The sequence below is a fragment of the Pelophylax lessonae genome (genome assembly GCF_965119305.1).
Source record: "Pelophylax lessonae genome assembly, chromosome: 1".
In the NCBI taxonomy this organism is placed as follows: domain Eukaryota; kingdom Metazoa; phylum Chordata; class Amphibia; order Anura; family Ranidae; genus Pelophylax; species Pelophylax lessonae.
Genome location: NC_138768.1, coordinates 116,301,922 through 116,319,398, shown reverse-complemented (window position 1 = coordinate 116,319,398; position 17,477 = coordinate 116,301,922). Strand labels below are relative to the sequence as shown.

The following is a 17,477-nucleotide window of genomic DNA, read 5'->3' as shown; positions in this document are numbered from 1 at the left end:
ACTTTACACTCACTATCCACCTACCATGGACCCCTTCTCTGGTTTGTATTCCACCGAGACCCTTCAGCTCCTGGGTCAGATACGGGTCACCGCCATCACATGGAGGTCCAATATTTTCCATTTGAGTCTTATTGACCCGTGAGTATTTGGTACTCTTCTGAGTCCATATTTCATTGAATCCTTTCAATCCTTTTACCCTCCATTACTTATTCCAACATATTGTTTCTTTGTAGATAAATTTTTTTGAATACATTGATCTCTGAAGAAGGGAGTTTAGCTCTCGAAACGCGTCAGTTCATGCTACAGTATATTCTACCATTATGGAAACCCAATAAGATAAGGCCACTTTTGTAACCAAGCTGTAACACCAAGATGCATGCCATTATGTGATGTACCACTTTCTACGTTGTATACTGTTTACTGATTGCAATTTTAGCTATTAAGCTACGTCATGTGATACCGCACACATGACATCATTGTCATATTATGTCTACAAAATACAATAAAGAATTAATGTTACTTCATGTATCCAATTGTATATTTTATTGATCTCCAGCCACTAGCACATACCTCATTCAAAGTCCCGTGGGCCAAAACTCTTTTGCTTTCATATGAATATTGGGATGGAGGTGTGCTTTGGTGGTAACCAGACCATTGTTCTTTATTTGTATATAAAAACAGGCAGTTAGCATTTCCTTCAAACACAGAAAGATATGCACCACTCCAGGAGACTTTGGTGTTTATTTACTAAAGGCAAATATACTGTGCACATAAAGTGCACTTGCACAGAGCTAAGTAAATGGGGTATAGTTTCACTTTGCAAAGAATATTCAATCTTGTGCAACAACAATAAAAGAAAACAAAACAGCATTTTTGCTTGCAAGTGATTGGGTGATAGAAATCAGCAGAGCTTCTCCTCAATTCTAGAGAAACTGCAATTGAGCCCTCGTTCACTCTGCGGGCGGATTTGAAATTGTGCGAGTTTAACTGAACTTGCATGATTTCAAATCCGCATTTCACAGTGAGTTCAGGGGTGATATGACAGACACCTGTGCGGGTTCATGCACAGATGTCTATTGAAATTGCCCCTGAAGTCGCCAAAAATAGTGCAGGAACTACTTTTGGTTATCAGTGCGGCACCGCACTGATTTGGATTGTGCTGTTGCCGGCAATAGGCTCCAATTTGACATGTGAATGGGGGCTGAAGTGCACTTGCGGTGCGCAGTATATTTGCCTTTAGTAAACAAACCTCCCTTTGTTTAACAATGCTCTGCTATGCCGAGTACTGGACAATCAAGTGAAGAAAATTAGTTTCTAAAGGTGGTAGCCAAAAAACTAAGATAAAGTGCAGAGTGCTAGGTGAAATATAAATTACATCAGTAAAAATCAATTAGTCAAAATATAAAAAGTCCCAATGTGAAGTTCCTTCAATGATCTTGTGCAAATAGTGTCCTAGTAATGTTTCTCCAATATTTCAGCTGCTGGTATAATCGCCATAACTTGTAACAAAAGGGGTGCACACTCACCGGACTTGTTGGGTCTTGAGTACCGTATAGTAACAAGACCTTACGAGCTTGTGGCTTCCCAAGCCTATAGGTAACTGCTGGGATCTGTGGCTCACTTTGGTCCGTGATACTTCTGTGTCTGGGGACCGATCCTCCAGGTCCAAATCAAGAGAAGGACAAAAAAGTGCTCCGATAGTGCAGTACCATTAAAAATCGTTTTATTTTAATTTGCCGATAAAATATGTTGTACAAAGTAAGAATCGAATAAAAACAAGTAAAAATAAATGAACGCCAGCTCTGGGTAAATGCCTGGGAATGGAGAACGACGACTGCCGGTTTGCGTTCCACCAGGCTACCCGGAAGCTTGCGGCGTGCGTTCCACCTGACACGCGTTTCGTCAGAGCGTAGTGACGTCTTCCGCAAGCTTGCACGGACTTCATATAATGAATGTCTATGCAAGTCGCCCCGAAGTAGTACAGAACCCTTTTTCTAAGTCGGAGCGACTTGTGTCGATCCTATTAGAACGGGTCCTGTAGCACTGCATGGACCGCGACTTGTCAGGCTGACAAATAGCCTGACAAGTCGCAGTAGTGTGAATGGAGACTAACTTCTACTTTCATTGAACAAGCTGAAATTAGAAGCTGATTGGCTACAATGCACAGCTGCACCAAATTTTGCACATAAACATGTAGAATCATATATTTCTGCTGATGTAATGAATAAAAAAGTTTCCTAAATGCAGTAGTTTTTTCTTCAGGAAGTCTGAAACAGAAGCTGTTACTTGAAGCATGCCCTGTACACTTCAGTGTTGAGTAGCCCCTTTGAAAACCACCTGTTCCCTGTACAGCAGGCAGCCATTCCCACTACAAAGCTGATTTCAATTATCATCGGACACATAAAACCTAAATCAAGATAAATTTCAGGGAATTACAATAGCTGCCTTGGAAAAAAAAAAAGGTTTTTTTTTGACTTGTGAGGAAATTCACCTGTAAAGCAAAAGATATTTTTCTATATATATTTTTATAAAATACTGATCCCTGAGATATCTTCAGCTGTTTTTAAGATGGGCGTTGTAGTATTTGACTGCTGAAGGGCTATGATTGAAGAATGTCCGGCACGGACAGTACAGCAGGTGGAAAATTGCATCTTGCACGCTACCAATTGGTTTAATAAGTACAAGAGCTGGAAAATTGATGACCACTTCATGGAGCAGCTGCTTTTCTAGAAATTGAGAATGAAATTGCAATCAGTGTGAGATGATTGCTCTGCTGAGGGTGACTGACTTTTGGGTGTCAGTCACTTACCAACCTGACACATAGCTTAGTGATCAGTGTTTTATTTTCTGCTGGATAAAAACTTAAAGTGAACCTGGCATGGCAGTAAAAATGGAAAAGTAATGTAATCCCTAAAGACTTTTTTGTTGCACCCTTGGAGTTTTTCCTCACAAGCAATCCTGTCAAGCTCCATGTGGACAATCCAGCATTGGGCCACTGGTAATGTCCCATAATACAAAGTGCATATGTTAGTGACCAAGAAATCAAGAAATGGCCATATTGGATTATATGATGGGGAGAATGTACCAGAGCTCCAATTTGCTTTCTTCACTTGGTGAGCTCTTGCACCCAAGTCACTGCTCACATAAGCCTCACTCTCGAGCTCCAGACTGAAGTTTCAGCAATCTAGAGTGCAACCTGGGGATTTCAGCAACAAATGGGGAGAAGCCCACACTGGATCATTAGACCAGGGTGCGTACTGGAGCTTCAGGTTAAAATGTGCTGCTGCTTCAGGGTGCCCCAATAAAGTATGTTTGTTGCAAACCAAGTATATGTGTGTGATTGGACACAGCAGGAGCCAATCAGATGGTCCGGGGGATGCAATGTCTGCCAGGAGAAAGGCAGAGAGGGGAATGCACTGATCCTGTGTTCCTGCTAAGCAGAAATAAGGATCTTTACATTCCCCCAGTTAAAGGACATCCCCCACAGTTGGTAAGCACTCCCTAGGAACACATTTAAGCCTTTGATCACCCGTGATGTTAACCCCTTCCCTGCCAGTGTCATTAGTACAGTGACTGTGTTTTTTTTTTTTTAGCCCTGATCACTGCATTGGTGTCTCTGTTCTCCAAAAAGTGTCAGATGTCTAAATTGTCTGCTGCAATATCGCAGCCTTGCTATAAGTCACTGATCACTGCCATTACTAGTAAAAATAAAAAATATATATATACCAGTTTGTAGATGCTATATTTTTAGCGCAAACCAATTAATATAGACATGTTGGGGTTTTTTTTGTACCAATAATATGTAGCATATTTGTTTATATACATATGTATGTTGGCCTAAATTGATGAATAAATCCAATTTTTACAATCTTTTTATTGGATATGTTTTATAACAAAGTAAAAAAATATATTTTCTCAGATCGCCTTTCAGGACAGCACCTGGAAAGAGCGCAGCTCCACCCAATCCACAGGAAACACTGCAAATAAAAACTCCTCCTCTTCCACCATGCCTCAGTCATTTGTGTTTCCTCCGCCATGGTGGAAGCATTGCAGGAGCCGTGTGGAAGGGCTGCGCTCTCTCCAGGGGGAGAATAGGAGTAATTGCCCATTTTTTGCTTTGATGCATTTGAGACCATCCCAGCTCCCCTCCCTGGAGTTTCAAAGGGGGTACGCTCCGGAGCCTCTTACCTCGCTCGCTCAGGGGAGCTGAGTCCCATCGGAGGATCCAGGTCCGGGTGTCAGAGGTCCGCGCTTCGGCCGGTCGGCGGGCGGGGAGCCGCGTTTGGCATTTGAATCTCCCGCACTTTCGGACTCTGATCCCGGGGACGCGCGGCGTCACTTCCGGTGGACGGGACATCCGATGGGGGCGTGGCGGCACCTGCTCCAACCGCAATACACGCAGGGGTCAGAGGCAGGTCACGAGGTCGGCGCTTCCGCTTCCGGTCCACAGAGGAGGACGCGGGAAGCGGTATTTAAATGGAGAGATCTGCCAGCAAGCTGCGCTTTTCAACAACATGGAGGAAAAGTCCGCAGCGACGGTGGAAGCAGGCACCGCTAGCGCCGGCCAAGCTCAGGTAGGAGAGGTGCAGTGGTGCCTCTTTTTTCTTTACTGTGTGAGCTTTTATTTTGGGGTTTTCTTCCTTCCTCCTTTGGAGCCTGCCCTGTAGACTGAGTAACTGTTCCCAGTCTAACAGGATACATATGCATATGGGAGTCTCTATTTCTTCTGATCCTTTTTTGGTGTGGGTCACGATTTTCTCTCTTGCAAGAAATCACTAGGTGGTGGTTTTCTTTTATTGGTGGTTATTGGGCATTCATGGTGGCTTTTTCTTTACTAGGTTAAAGCCACAGTGAAGACAAGAGCCCCAGCATCAAGGAAATGCCCTTCATGCAAGAATCCACTCAGAGATTCCTGGGTGAAGCCACTTTGTAAATCATGTATTGCTGACCTTGTGAAGGAAGAGTCTAGTCAGCAGAATAATTAATTCATGTCCTCATTCAAAGAACTCACAGACATCCTGTCCTCCGTTCGTTCTCTGTTATCCAGGACGCCACAAGTTCTTTCAGATTCCCAACAAACGGGTGGAACATCTTCCCAGCCGTCTACTTCTAAGCTGTAGTGTCAAGTGATTCAGAAGATGAGGGGGAGAGTGCTCTCTGTTCCATCAGGGATTCAGAGGAGGAAGAGAAGGAAGAGGTGGCTAGTTCTTCCAGAAACAAATTATCTTTGGAAGAGGTTGATGATTTGCTGAAAGCGATTTACACCACGTTAGAAATCGCAGAAGAAAAGGTGCAAGTTTAACTTCATGACAGAATGTACCCGGGCCTTGAACAGACAAAGCGCAGGGTTTTTCCTGTTCATAAGGTCCTTACGGAATCTATTGAAAAAGAGTGGAAGGACCCAGAGAGGGCCCCTTTTTTCTCTAAATCCTTAAGAAGGAGATTTCCGTTTGAAGAGGATACGGCGCATCTATGGAACAAGAAGCCCAGAGTGGATGCTGCTTTTTCTCAGGTGTCTCGCCGCACGGATTTGGCGTTCGAAGACATGGGTGTTCTGAAAGACGCCATGGATAAAAGGGCAGATTCTCTCCTTAAAAAGGCTTGGGACTCCTCTACGTCCAGCCTTAAGCCGGCCATGGCCTCCACGGTGGTAGCCAGAAATCTTGAGTGCTGGCTCGAACAACTTAATAGGCATGTGGAGGCTGGAACAGCAAGATAAGATCTCCTGGATTCATTTCCGCTGCTCCTAAAGGCAGTAAAATATATGGCCGATGCTTCGGCTGAGTCTATCAAAATGTCCGCCAGGTCAGCAGCCCTTGTCAACTCTGCCAGGAGGGCGGTCTGGTTGAAAACCTGGACAGGTGATTCAGCTTCTAAGGTGAAACTCTGTGGTTTACCTTTTGCCGGTGACTTGCTTTTCGGGCCAGAATTGGAAGCAATTCTTGACAGAACGGCGGATAAGAAGAAGGCCTTTCCCTCAAAAAAGAAATCGCCTCCTAAAAAGAGATTTCGTTCTGTTCAACAAACCAACAGAGGTCGAGAACAAGATCAGAGATCAAGATGGACCTCCCAAAAAGGCAAAGGGAAAGGTGGAGTCCTCTTCAGACCACCTGACCAGGCCAATAAAAGCAAGTGACAACAGTCTTCCAGTGGGAGGAAGGCTGTTATGGTTCCTCCCACGTTGGGAAGAGGTATTCGCAAGCCCCTTTGTAAAGAATATAGTGGCTCAAGGATACAAGCTGGAATTTTCGGAGACACCTCCAAGCAGATTCCATGTTACTCCCCTTCCAAGGGATCCGGAAGAGGCTTCCTCAATGATGTCTCTTTTACAAGAGCTGATTCAACAGGAAGTGATTATCCAAGTCCCCGAGGGGCAACAAGGCCGTGGGTTTTATTCTCAGATCTTTCTAGTGAAAAAACCCTCAGGAAAGTACCGAATGATCCTAAATTTTAAAAATCCTGAACAGATCAATTCGGTACAAGCACTTCAGGATGGACACCATCTATTCAGTGACCAAACTGTTGTCCCCAAACTGTTTCATGGCATCCTTGGATCTGAGGGACGCTTACCTGCACATCCCAATAAATCAGGAGTGCCAGAAATTCCTAAGGCTGGCAGTCAATCTGGGGGAATCGGTCTGGCATCTACAGTTCAGGGCCCTCCCCTTTGGCCTCTCATCTTCTCCAAGGGTGTTTACCAAGGTAATGGCGGATGCCCTAGAGCTGTTAAGGCTGAGGGGTATTTCAATTGTCCCTTACCTGGACGATCTGCTAATTTTTGCAGAGTCCAAGAGCCAGGCGTTGGTACACCTTCAGGAGACTCTGGACCACCTAGAGAGTCTGGGGTGGCTCATGAATTTGGAGAAGTCCAACTTGATTCCTTCTCAACAGATAACATTTCTGGGATACAGAATAGATTCGGTCCTCCAGAAGGTGTTTCTACCTCAAGAAAAGATCGAGAAGACTCAGAACGCAGTTGCTCGTTTGCAAACCAATCATCAGGTTACTGTCAGGTCGGCCATGGCAGCTCTGGGCTTGCTCACAGCCGCTATTCCTGCAGTACAGTGGGCAAGACTGCATTCCCGTCTTCTTCAGAGAGACATTCTGCAGAGTTGGTCATATCCGGAATATCTGGAGAAATCCATCAGAATCTCCACGAAAGCAAAGAGATCTCTGTGGTGGTGGAGGAATTCCAGAAATCTGGAAGAAGGTCTGCAATGGACTTTCCAGACGAACAAACGTCTGACAACGGATGCCAGTTCGTATTGTTGGGGAGCCCACTTGGAAGGTCGGACGATGCAAGGAACATGGTCCAAAGCAGAGTCCAGGAAATCATCCAACTGGCGGGAGTTGAAAGCCATCCTTCTGGGTCTTTGGTCCTTTCAACAGACAGTCAGGGGCCATCATGTGCAAGTTCTGTCGGACAACATGACAGCAGTGGCCTATGTGTCAAAGCAAGGAGGCACAAGAAGCAGACAGCTATCAGACCTGGCAATACAGCTACTCTCCTGGGCGGAGAAAAATCTAGCCTCTCTGACAGCGGTGCATCTGAAGGGGTCACAAAACCTTCTAGCAGATCTGCTGAGCAGGAAAAAGGTGTTGGAATCAGAATGGAGTCTGAATCAAGAGGTATTCATGAAGATCGTGGAAGTCTGGGGTCTTCCCCAAATAGATTTGTTCGCTTGTCAACAGAACATCAAAGTCCAAAGATTCTTTTCCCTACACAGGGAGGATCAGGACTGGGGCTTGGATGCTCTAGCCCAACCATGGGACTTCCATTTGTCCTACGCGTTCCCTCCATTCCAACTGATTCCGTTGGTTCTCAAAAAGTTCAGGGAAGAAAAGACCAACTTGATTCTGATTACACCTTACTGGCCAAAGAGACCTTGGTTCGCCCTCCTGCTGAATCTTGCCTCAGAACCTCCCTGGAAACTTCCGTACAGGAGAGATCTTTTGACACAGGGGAACCTAGTGTACCCAGAACTGGACCGCTTACAATTGACAGGGTGGTTACTGAAGAAGACATCTTGAGAGCCAGAGGCCTGTCAGAAAAAGTTATCTCCACCCTTCTCTCCAGCAGGAAGAAGGTGACTAGGGATATTTACTTGAAAGTCTGGAGAAAATACAACTTTTGGTGTTCCAGCAAAAATTTTGAATTAAAAAATTTAATTTCAGTGCTTGAGTTCCTCCATGAGGGAATGGAGAAAGGACTAGCAGCAAGTACTTTAAAGACGCAAGTAGCGGCACTTTCAGTTTTTTTTCTAAAAGACTTTGTCCCAAGAGACTCTAATCATTCATTTTTTCAAGGCATTAGCCCGCAATAGGCCAATAGCCCTTAAAGTGTTTCCCAAATGGGATTTGACCATTGTGTTACAACGTCTGACTAAGTTTCCTTTTGAACCTTTAAAAGAGGCTTCTCTGAAGAATTTAGTTTTGAAGACTTTTTTTTTTGATAGCAATTACCTCGGCCAGGAGGATCAGTGAGATCCAGGCCCTCTCAGTTTCAGACCCTTTTTTGACAATTTTTGCAGATCGAGTAGTCCTAAGAATGGACCCGGCCTTTCTTCCAAAGATTGCTTCATCTTTTCATAGATCACAAGAAATTGTCTTACCAACTTTCTCCTCAGCTCCTAGTAATACTCGGGAAGAATCCTTTCATACCTTGGACATGAGGAGATGTTTACTCCAGTTCCTCCTGGTAACTAAGAAATTTAGAAAGACAAATGCATTATTTGTCATCTTCTCAGGGTCCCGTATAGGAGAAAAAGCATCAAAGAGCACTTTAGGCAAATGGCTCAGATGGGCAATTGAACAGGCTTATGTAGCTCAAGGAGAAGAACCTCCAGAAGGCATCTTGGCGCATTCTACAAGGTCTGTGGCAACCTCATGGGCTGAAAGGGCCGGTGCTTCGCCTGATCAAATCTGCAAGACAGCTACCTGGTCCAGCTATTCAACCTTTATTAGACATTACAGGTTGGACTTGTTGTCAGCTCAGGATCAAGCCTTCGGCAGAAAAGTTCTGCAGGCAGTGGTCCCCCCCTAAGTGTAAGTTACTCGCTTATCCTCTCCAGGTGCTGTCCTGAAAGGCGATCTGAGAAAACCTTAGTTACTTACCGGTGACGGTATTTCTAAGAGCCTTTCAGGACAGCAGCAGCTACCCCCCCTTGGTTTTGTTTATAATATAATTTTGTAAATGTTTAACCTGTGGTAGTTTGTTTTCCAGCATGTCGGAGGCTACTCTATGACTGAGGCATGGTGGAAGAGGAGGAGTTTTTATTTGCAGTGTTTCCTGTGGATTGGGTGGAGCTGCGCTCTCTCCAGGTGCTGTCCTGAAAGGCTCTTAGAAATACCGTCACCGGTAAGTAACTAAGGTTTTTTTTTTTCAAAATTGTCGATCTTTTTATATATATATATATATATATATATATATATATATATATATATATAGCACAAACAATAAAAATCACAGAGGTGATCAAATACCTCCAAAAGAAAGCTCCATTTGTGGAGAAAAAAGTACATACATTTTATCTTTGTACAATGTACAGCATTGCACAACCACGCAACTGTCAGTTAAAAAAATCAATTTCTGCCTCTGGGTTGGTCGTTTGTTCCATAGCACAGCGGCCTGAAGAGGGTTTATATATATATTTTTTTTTTTTTTTCATACCCATTGCAGATATTTCCCTTCACTTCCTGCCACAAAAAAATCGAAAGCATAATTAAATAAATTAACTAAATGAAAGCTCTCTCAAAAAAACTCTGGGAATATGAACAACTATTCTTGCAGTGGGTTAGATTTTTATTGATACACAAGGCAAAAAACAGTTAACTTATTCCTGCCTCGGCAGTTGGCGATCACCTCTACTCTGACATTTCGCTTGTGGACAGGCCCTTGGCACTTTTACTTACAGTGCAGAATTTATCATCTTTGGTGGCCAGACATGGTCTCCAGAACAGGTATTGCCATTTCAAGATATCAATTCGCCTCACCATGTTCTGGTGACAACTGTAAAATTTTGACTGACAAAATATCGACTGGACTGAAATATTACATTTTTAAATTTAAAATGTATCTGCATTGGAAGAGGTGTTATACTCTCCTTTCCACTGGCTTGTGTCTACTACTGTCCCTCCGTTTTGGTGTTGGAGCCTCTATCGGTGTCCTATGCTTTCAAAGCTTCCGGGATTGTCCGTTGTTTGACCCCTATCAATGCTATGTTCTGAAATTGTTGAATGCTTACGACACTGTCAGAGGCAGGAGTATAAGAAAGGAGAGAAATCAGGAGACATGGGACACTTAAGATGTGACTATAATACCTCTTACATTCCAGGGACCTGACATGTTAGCCTGACCGGGTAACTTTAATCAGAAAGCAGAGATTATTCTTTGCTGCCTTTCACTGATGTTTTCTGCTTATGCACAAGCCACATATTCCTTCCTTCTCTCATCTACAGTATCTCACAAAAGTGAGTACACCCCTCAGGTTTTTGTAAACATTTTAGTATATCTTTTCATGTGACAACACTTAAGAAATGACACTTTGCTACAATGTAAAGTAGTGAGTGTACAGCTTGTATAACAGTGTAAATTTGCTTACCCTTAAAATAAATAAACATAGCCATTAATGTCTGAACTGCTGACAACAAAAGTGAGTACACCCCTAAGTGAAAATGTCCAAATTGGGCCCAATTAGCCATTTTTCCTCCCTGGTGTCATGTGACTTGTTAGTGTTATAAGGTCTCAGGTGTGAATGGGGAGCAGCTGTGTTAAATTTGGTGTTATCACTCTCAATCTCTCATACTGGTCACTGGAAGTTCAACATGGCACCTCATGGCAAAGATCTCTCTGAGGATCTGAAAGAATTGTTGCTCTACACAAAGATGGCCTAGGCTATAAGAAGATTACAAAGACCCTGAAACTGAGCTGCAGCATGGTGGCCAAGACCATCCAGCAGTTTAACAGGACAGATTCCACTCAGAACAGGCCTCGCCATGGTCGACCAAAGAAGTTCAGTGCACGTGCTCAGTGTCCTATCCAGAGGTTGTTTTTGGGAAATAGACGTATGAGGGCTGCCAGCATTGCTGCAGAGATTGAAGGGGTAGGGGGTCAGCCTGTCAGTGCTCAGACCATATGCTGCACACTGCATCAAATTGATCTCCATGGCTGTTGTCCCAGAAGGAAGCCTCTTCTAAAGATGATTTTCAAGAAAGCCTGCAAACAGTTTGCTAAAGACAAGCAGACTTAAGGACATGGAATACTGCAACCATTTCCTGTGGTCTGATGAGTCCAAGATAAACTTATTTTGTTCAGTTGGTGTCAAGCGTGTGTGGCGGCATCCAGGTGAGGAGTACAAAGACAATTATGTCTTGCCTACAGTCAAGCATTGTGTTGGGAGTGTCATGGTCTGGGGCTGTATTAGTGCTGCCGGCAGTTGGGAGCTACAGTTCACTAAGGGAACCATGAATGCCAACATGCACTAAGACCTACTGAAGCAGAGCATGATCCTCCTCACTTCAGAGACTGGGCTGCAGGGCTGTATTCCAACATAATGATCCCAAACACACCTCCAAGACGACCACTGCCTTGCTAAAGAAGCTGTGGGTAAAGGTGATGGACTGGCCAAGCATGTCTCCAGACCTAAACCCTATTGAGCATCTGTTTGGCATCCTCAAACGGAAGGTGGAAGAGCGCAAGGTCTCAAACATCCACCAGTTCCATGATGTCGTCGGAAGAGGATGCCAGTGATAACCTGTGAAGCTCTGGTGAACTCCATGCCCAAGAGGGTTAAGGCAGTGCTGGAAAATAATGGTGGCCACACAGAATATTGAAACTTTGGGCCCAATTTGGACATTTGCACTTAGGGGTGTACTCACTTTTGTTGCCAGTAGTTTAGACATTAATGGCTGTGTGTTGAGGTATTTTGAGGGCACAGCAAATTGACACTGTTATACAAGCTGTACACTCACTACTTTACATTGTAGCAAAGTGTAAATTCTTCAGGGTCACATAAAAAAGATATAATAAAATATTTACAAAAATGTGAGGGGTGTACTCACTTTTGTGAGATACTGTATATACTGTATGCTGGGTGAGGGGAGCAGTTCAAATGTAGTGGTTCATAGCCTGAGACATACACATCTGTTCACTGAGCACTTGCATATTGGGCTGACCACCTATATATCTGTATACTCTATTTCTACCAGAAATAGTTTTGGTAGATGTGAGAAAAGAGTGCCGAGTACCCCACGATGCAGATAGGGTTGAAGTGTAAAGTTCCTCTATGCCAGGTACTTTATATATCTGCAGCCCTTTGTGGTAGTCCCAGTTAGTTTAGTGGTGACCTATTTTCCACCTTCAGTAATGATAATGGAAGAGGAAGTTCTCGCCTTCCTCTGATAGTAGGCTTGAGTCTCCCACTTCCTATCCGCATTGCTGAGGGGCCCGTCACTGAGTTAAACTCTGGTTTCTTGTCTTTGATTTCTCACTCTTTCCTGGCTCATTAGTCCCAAGGGCTGGTTTTAACAATGGTTAAATAGTTGTTAATGTGCATTCTCCAAGCTTGCTGAAAATATTAATGTCAAGGTGACCTTGTGTCAAAAAACTCACTAGCACTTTTTTTTTTTATAATGAATAATGATCAAGCAGTGAATTATAGTCGGGTTGAAGTATAGGCAATCTCATGGTCTTTATCCTTTTAGTTATCCTTTTCAGTTAATTGCAAAATGACTGTATATTTCAGTTTTTAAAAAATGCCCACAAGTTGAATCATCCACCATCTTCTTGTGTCCCAAGTTTTATCTGTAATATTTTCTCCTTTACTTTCCCTATGGTCAACAGAACAAGAAGGGGAGGACTCAGGTGGCAAAAAAGCACTTTTCTTTAATAGAATGGGGGAGAATTGGAACCTCTAGCAGGTTTCTTTTGCTGGGGTTGCCCCCGCTGAGGACATACCTGTCACTTCCTGCATGGGCACTGACAGACAGGCAGTCATGGGAAATCAACAATTGACACCCACCTGATAGAGGTTCTCACATTTCCCACCTCTATCCACAGCCAACAATGAACAATGCTTTATATATTTTACTTAGGAAGGCTTGGCAACTATACCTGCATAGTGTATGAGTAGGCTGGGCTTCCTGTCCTAGCAGTAGTTCCCTGAAATTGTATTTTGCTGTCCTTTTCGTAGTGCAAATCTCTGTCATTCTGTTCAGACTGATTGATGGCATTAGACTATAGCTGGCCATAAATGGATAGGATTTAGAATGAACATTTTTAAGAAAAGTCTTAGGAAAACTTGTTTGAACATTCATTTGTTGTAGGAAAGATTTTGTTTGCTTTCAACACTGTTAAAAATGAGTTTGTTTGAGAAAAATATTCCGTCCTGCCCACTAACGATTAGAAAATGAACAAACTTTCCTAGGACCTTTTTTTTCTCCAAGAATTTTTGTTCAAAATTCTACCTATCTGTGGCTAGCTTGTGGCTTGTCCTATAATCTCTTTTTACGGATGAAAGCTGACATCTGAACAAAGCTAGCAACGCATTAATGAAAAGCTCAAGACCATCCCTCTACACAGACGCACCAAATTCTTAAACATATGGCAGTTATGACTTGGCTATATCCGAGAATTCTTAAAGCGGTGCTCCAGCGCACCCCGCCACCCTCTGACAAAAATAAAAGTCAGCAGCTACACATACTGTAGCTGCTGACTTTTAATATTAGGACACTTACCAGCCCTGGAATCCAGCGATGTCCGCACCCCAGCCTCCCCAAAATGTGCTAAATGTGGAACCCGTGGGGGGAGGGAGAGGAGGAGGAGACAGATTAGCGGAGATTCCACTTTTTGGTGAAACTCCACTTTAATGAAGCAGTATAATGTCTCCCTAATATCCAGGCTATGTAGAGGAAGTGTTTTCCCTCAGTTTTCTCCTCTCTGCTTACTATCTCCTCTTCTCTTTAGCCTCTTTTAGCCTTTTTAGCTATGGAAGGGTCACCTTTTAAACCTTTTTTTATGATTGTGTGTGTTTAATTCTTCTTTATTGCCTTCATTTATCCTGGCCCACCCAATGTGCATTTTTACTTTTGCAGGCATATTTGCAGGTTTGTTAGGGCATCCAAATTCTGTTCAGATTTTGGTGGATGTTGGACAGTTAAACCACCTGATAGATTCTTGTTCCTCTCATAAACTGTATTGTTCTGACCTCTGCACTTATCATCTTGGTTCTTCATACACAATGTAGCCATTTTGAGGGCTTCCCACTCTTTCTTTTGGATTGTTGGAAACTATGAAACTTGCAAAGAGGGACAGACACACCCAAAACTGCCCAGATTGACTGGAAAAGAGTTAGGGACTGTGGTTGAGAGATTCCTGCTGCTGGAGTATCCAAGACACATAAGAGACGGTGGTTGAGAGATTCCTGCTGCTGGAGTATCCAAGACACATAAGAGACGGTGGTTGAGAGATTCCTGCTGCTGGAGTATCCAAGACACATAAGAGACGGTGGTTGAGAGATTCCTGCTGCTGGAGTATCCAAGACACATAAGAGACGGTGGTTGAGAGATTCCTGATGCTGGAGTATCCAAGACACATAAGAGACGGTGGTTGAGAGATTCCTGCTGCTGGAGTATCCAAGACACATAAGAGACGGTGGTTGAGAGATTCCTGCTGCTGGAGTAACCAAGACACATAAGAGACAGTCGTTGAGAGATTCCTGTTGTTGGGAGTATCCAAGACACGTAAAAAGCCAAGGACCTGATAGGCTTACTGATATCTAAAATACCACTTTTGGCTGGACTGACCCTTTAATAGATGTTATGAACAATGTATATTTGGAGGCAGACTTGCTACCTATTTAAAGCTTCACTCCAAACTTGAAGCACCCATGTCCTAATTGTTTTTTCTGCTAAAGGATTAATAATTCTGTTCAGCTACTTTCATGACTCGCGGAAGCACGTTTAGAGGGTTACACCATACATTTTTTCATTGCGCTTCCATGTACAGTTCATATGTCTTTGCTTGCTTTAAAAAAAAATAAATAAAATAAAAAGAACCTCTTGTAAGTGCTAATTTCTAAGAAAAAATAGATTGTTAGATAATTATCCCATTGTGTTGTAAAATAGTCCAGCATGAATATATCTAGGTTTTGTTTTTTTCCGTATTTATGAATATTGGTTACTTTTGTTCTTTTTCAGGGATACAGGAGTTTCCAGAAAACATTAAGAACTGTAAAGTTTTGACAATCGTCGAAGCAAGCGTCAATCCAATATCTAAGTAAGTTCAATTGGGCCTTAAACCAGTTGTGTAATTTGGTAAAGCAGTTCACTAATCTTTCCTCTTGTGTATGAGCTGTCCTAAATATATTACCAGTTTTATGGGAAAACATACTTTATTTACATTAGTACCTACTCCCACAGAGATCCCGTATGAGTTAACACAGCACTTATACTGTAAATCTGAACACAAAACTGACCTGTATAGAGAGGAACATTGTGTGCAGATTTCTATGGAACAATGGAGGGGGAATGCTGCATCGTATCATTTTTGATATTGCAAGGATATACCGTATTTATTGGCGTATAACACGTACCTTCACTTTAGGAGGGAAGTTTTAGGAAAAAAACATTTTAAATATTTAAAAATAACAGTACACTGCCCCTTTCATTAAACAGCCCCCCTATACATTGCACAGTTCCCCCCATGCACACTACTTGCTCCCTTTTATTACAAAGCCCCCTTTACATTGCACAGCCCCCCTGCACTAGGAGAGGCAGAGCGGACCACCCGATCACCGCCCCCCCCCCGTTGGAAAAAAAAAATATCGGCGTATAACACGCACCCACAGTTTGCACTATATTTTCAGGGGGAAAAAGTGCGTGTTATACGCCGGTAAATACAGTAGTTCTTGTTCAGGTAGAAAACCTGCATATGCATCTGTGTTCAACCAATTGTTTTTTTTGTACTTGGTTGTGCCTGCTTCATAAGCCAGCTATAAACTGAGCTGGCAGGAAAGAAAATCGCTCAATTTTACCATCAACACAGACAGTGTTGAAAGGGGAATCCCTCCTGTGGGGGGGGGGGGGGCGTTATCCCCATGAGGAGAACACAGTGATTATTGCTAGCAGCTATAACAGCCACTAGCAATAATCACATGTAAAATCCAGCAGGCTGGTTGTACCAAGTTAATCGATCATTCAACTTGGGTACACTCAGCCTGCCCGTACATGGTTAGAATCTTGGCCAGTTACTGCTAAACTTTGGAACCATCTATGGCCGGCTTAAAGCTGAAGTTTTCTGTGAATGTATGCATATACAGTATCCCACAAAAGTGAGTACACCCCACACATTTTTGTAAAATAATTATTTTATTTAGAAGGTTAAGGCAGAGCTGGAAAATAATGGTGGCCACACAAAATATTGACACTTTGGGCCCAATTTGGAATTTTCACAAAGGGGTGTACTCACTTTTGTTGCCATCGGTTTAGACATTAATGGCTGTGTGTTGTGTTATTTTGAGGCGACAGCATATTTACACTGTTATACAAGCTGTACACTCACTAATTTACATTGTAGCAAAGTGTCATTTCTTCAGTTTTGTCACATGAAAAGATATAATGAAATATTTACAAAAATGTGAGGGGTGTACTCACTTTTGTGAGATATATACACACACACACACACACACTATATTGACAAAAGTATTGGGAAACCCACCTGCCTTTACATGAACTTTAATGGCATCCCAGTCTTATGGCACTTTTCCACTGCAAGTACCGGCTCGGCTCTACTCGGTCCTGCTTGGCCCGTTTTGCTTTTCCACTGCTGGTACCGCATGGTACGGTGTTGGAATGGTTCGGTACGGTATGGTATGGTTTGCTTTTCCACTAAAGTAGTACTAAATTTAGCGGGTGGGATAACAACGGGGTGGGTGGGATTCTCTGACCAATCAGTGGCTAGTAGTGACTGCATGCAAAGGATTGTGGGATATGGTACCGGGTATGGTACCTCTTGGAACCACAATCGAGGTGGTACTGTTTTTGAGAGCCGTACCGTTTGGTTCCATGCACCGGAAAAGCGCCGCCGTACCGAACCGTTCCTACACCGTACCATGCGGTACCAGCAGTGGAAAAGCACAAAAGTGAGCCGAACCCTTCGGTTCCATGCAGCGGAAAAGTGCCATTAGTCTGTAGGGTTCATTATTGAGCTGGCCCAACCATTTGCAGCTATAACCACTTTAACTCTTCTGGGAAGGATGTCCACAAGGTTTAGACATGTGTCTATGGGAATGTTTGGTCATTCTCCCAGAAGCGCATATGTGAGGTCAGGCACTGATGTTGGACGAGAAGGCCTGGCTTGCAGTCTTTGCTCGAATTCATCCCAAAGGTATTCTAATGGGTGGAGTTCTGGACTCTGTGAAAGCCGGTTGAGTTCCTTCACCCCAAACTCGCTCATCCATGTCTTTAATAACCTTGCTTTG

At 43.3% G+C, this 17,477-nt stretch overlaps 1 protein-coding gene across 1 annotated transcript in view; it reads left to right on the top strand.

Moving 5' to 3' along the window:
* The window catches only part of ERBIN (erbb2 interacting protein), a 277,776-nt gene that overhangs the window by 181,076 nt on the left and 79,223 nt on the right, over positions 1 to 17,477 (top strand). Inside the window, exon 5 of the mRNA XM_082263628.1 lies at positions 15,196 to 15,274. Coding sequence (XP_082119754.1) covers positions 15,196 to 15,274 — 79 coding nt within the window. The remainder of the gene's footprint in view (positions 1 to 15,195; positions 15,275 to 17,477) is intronic.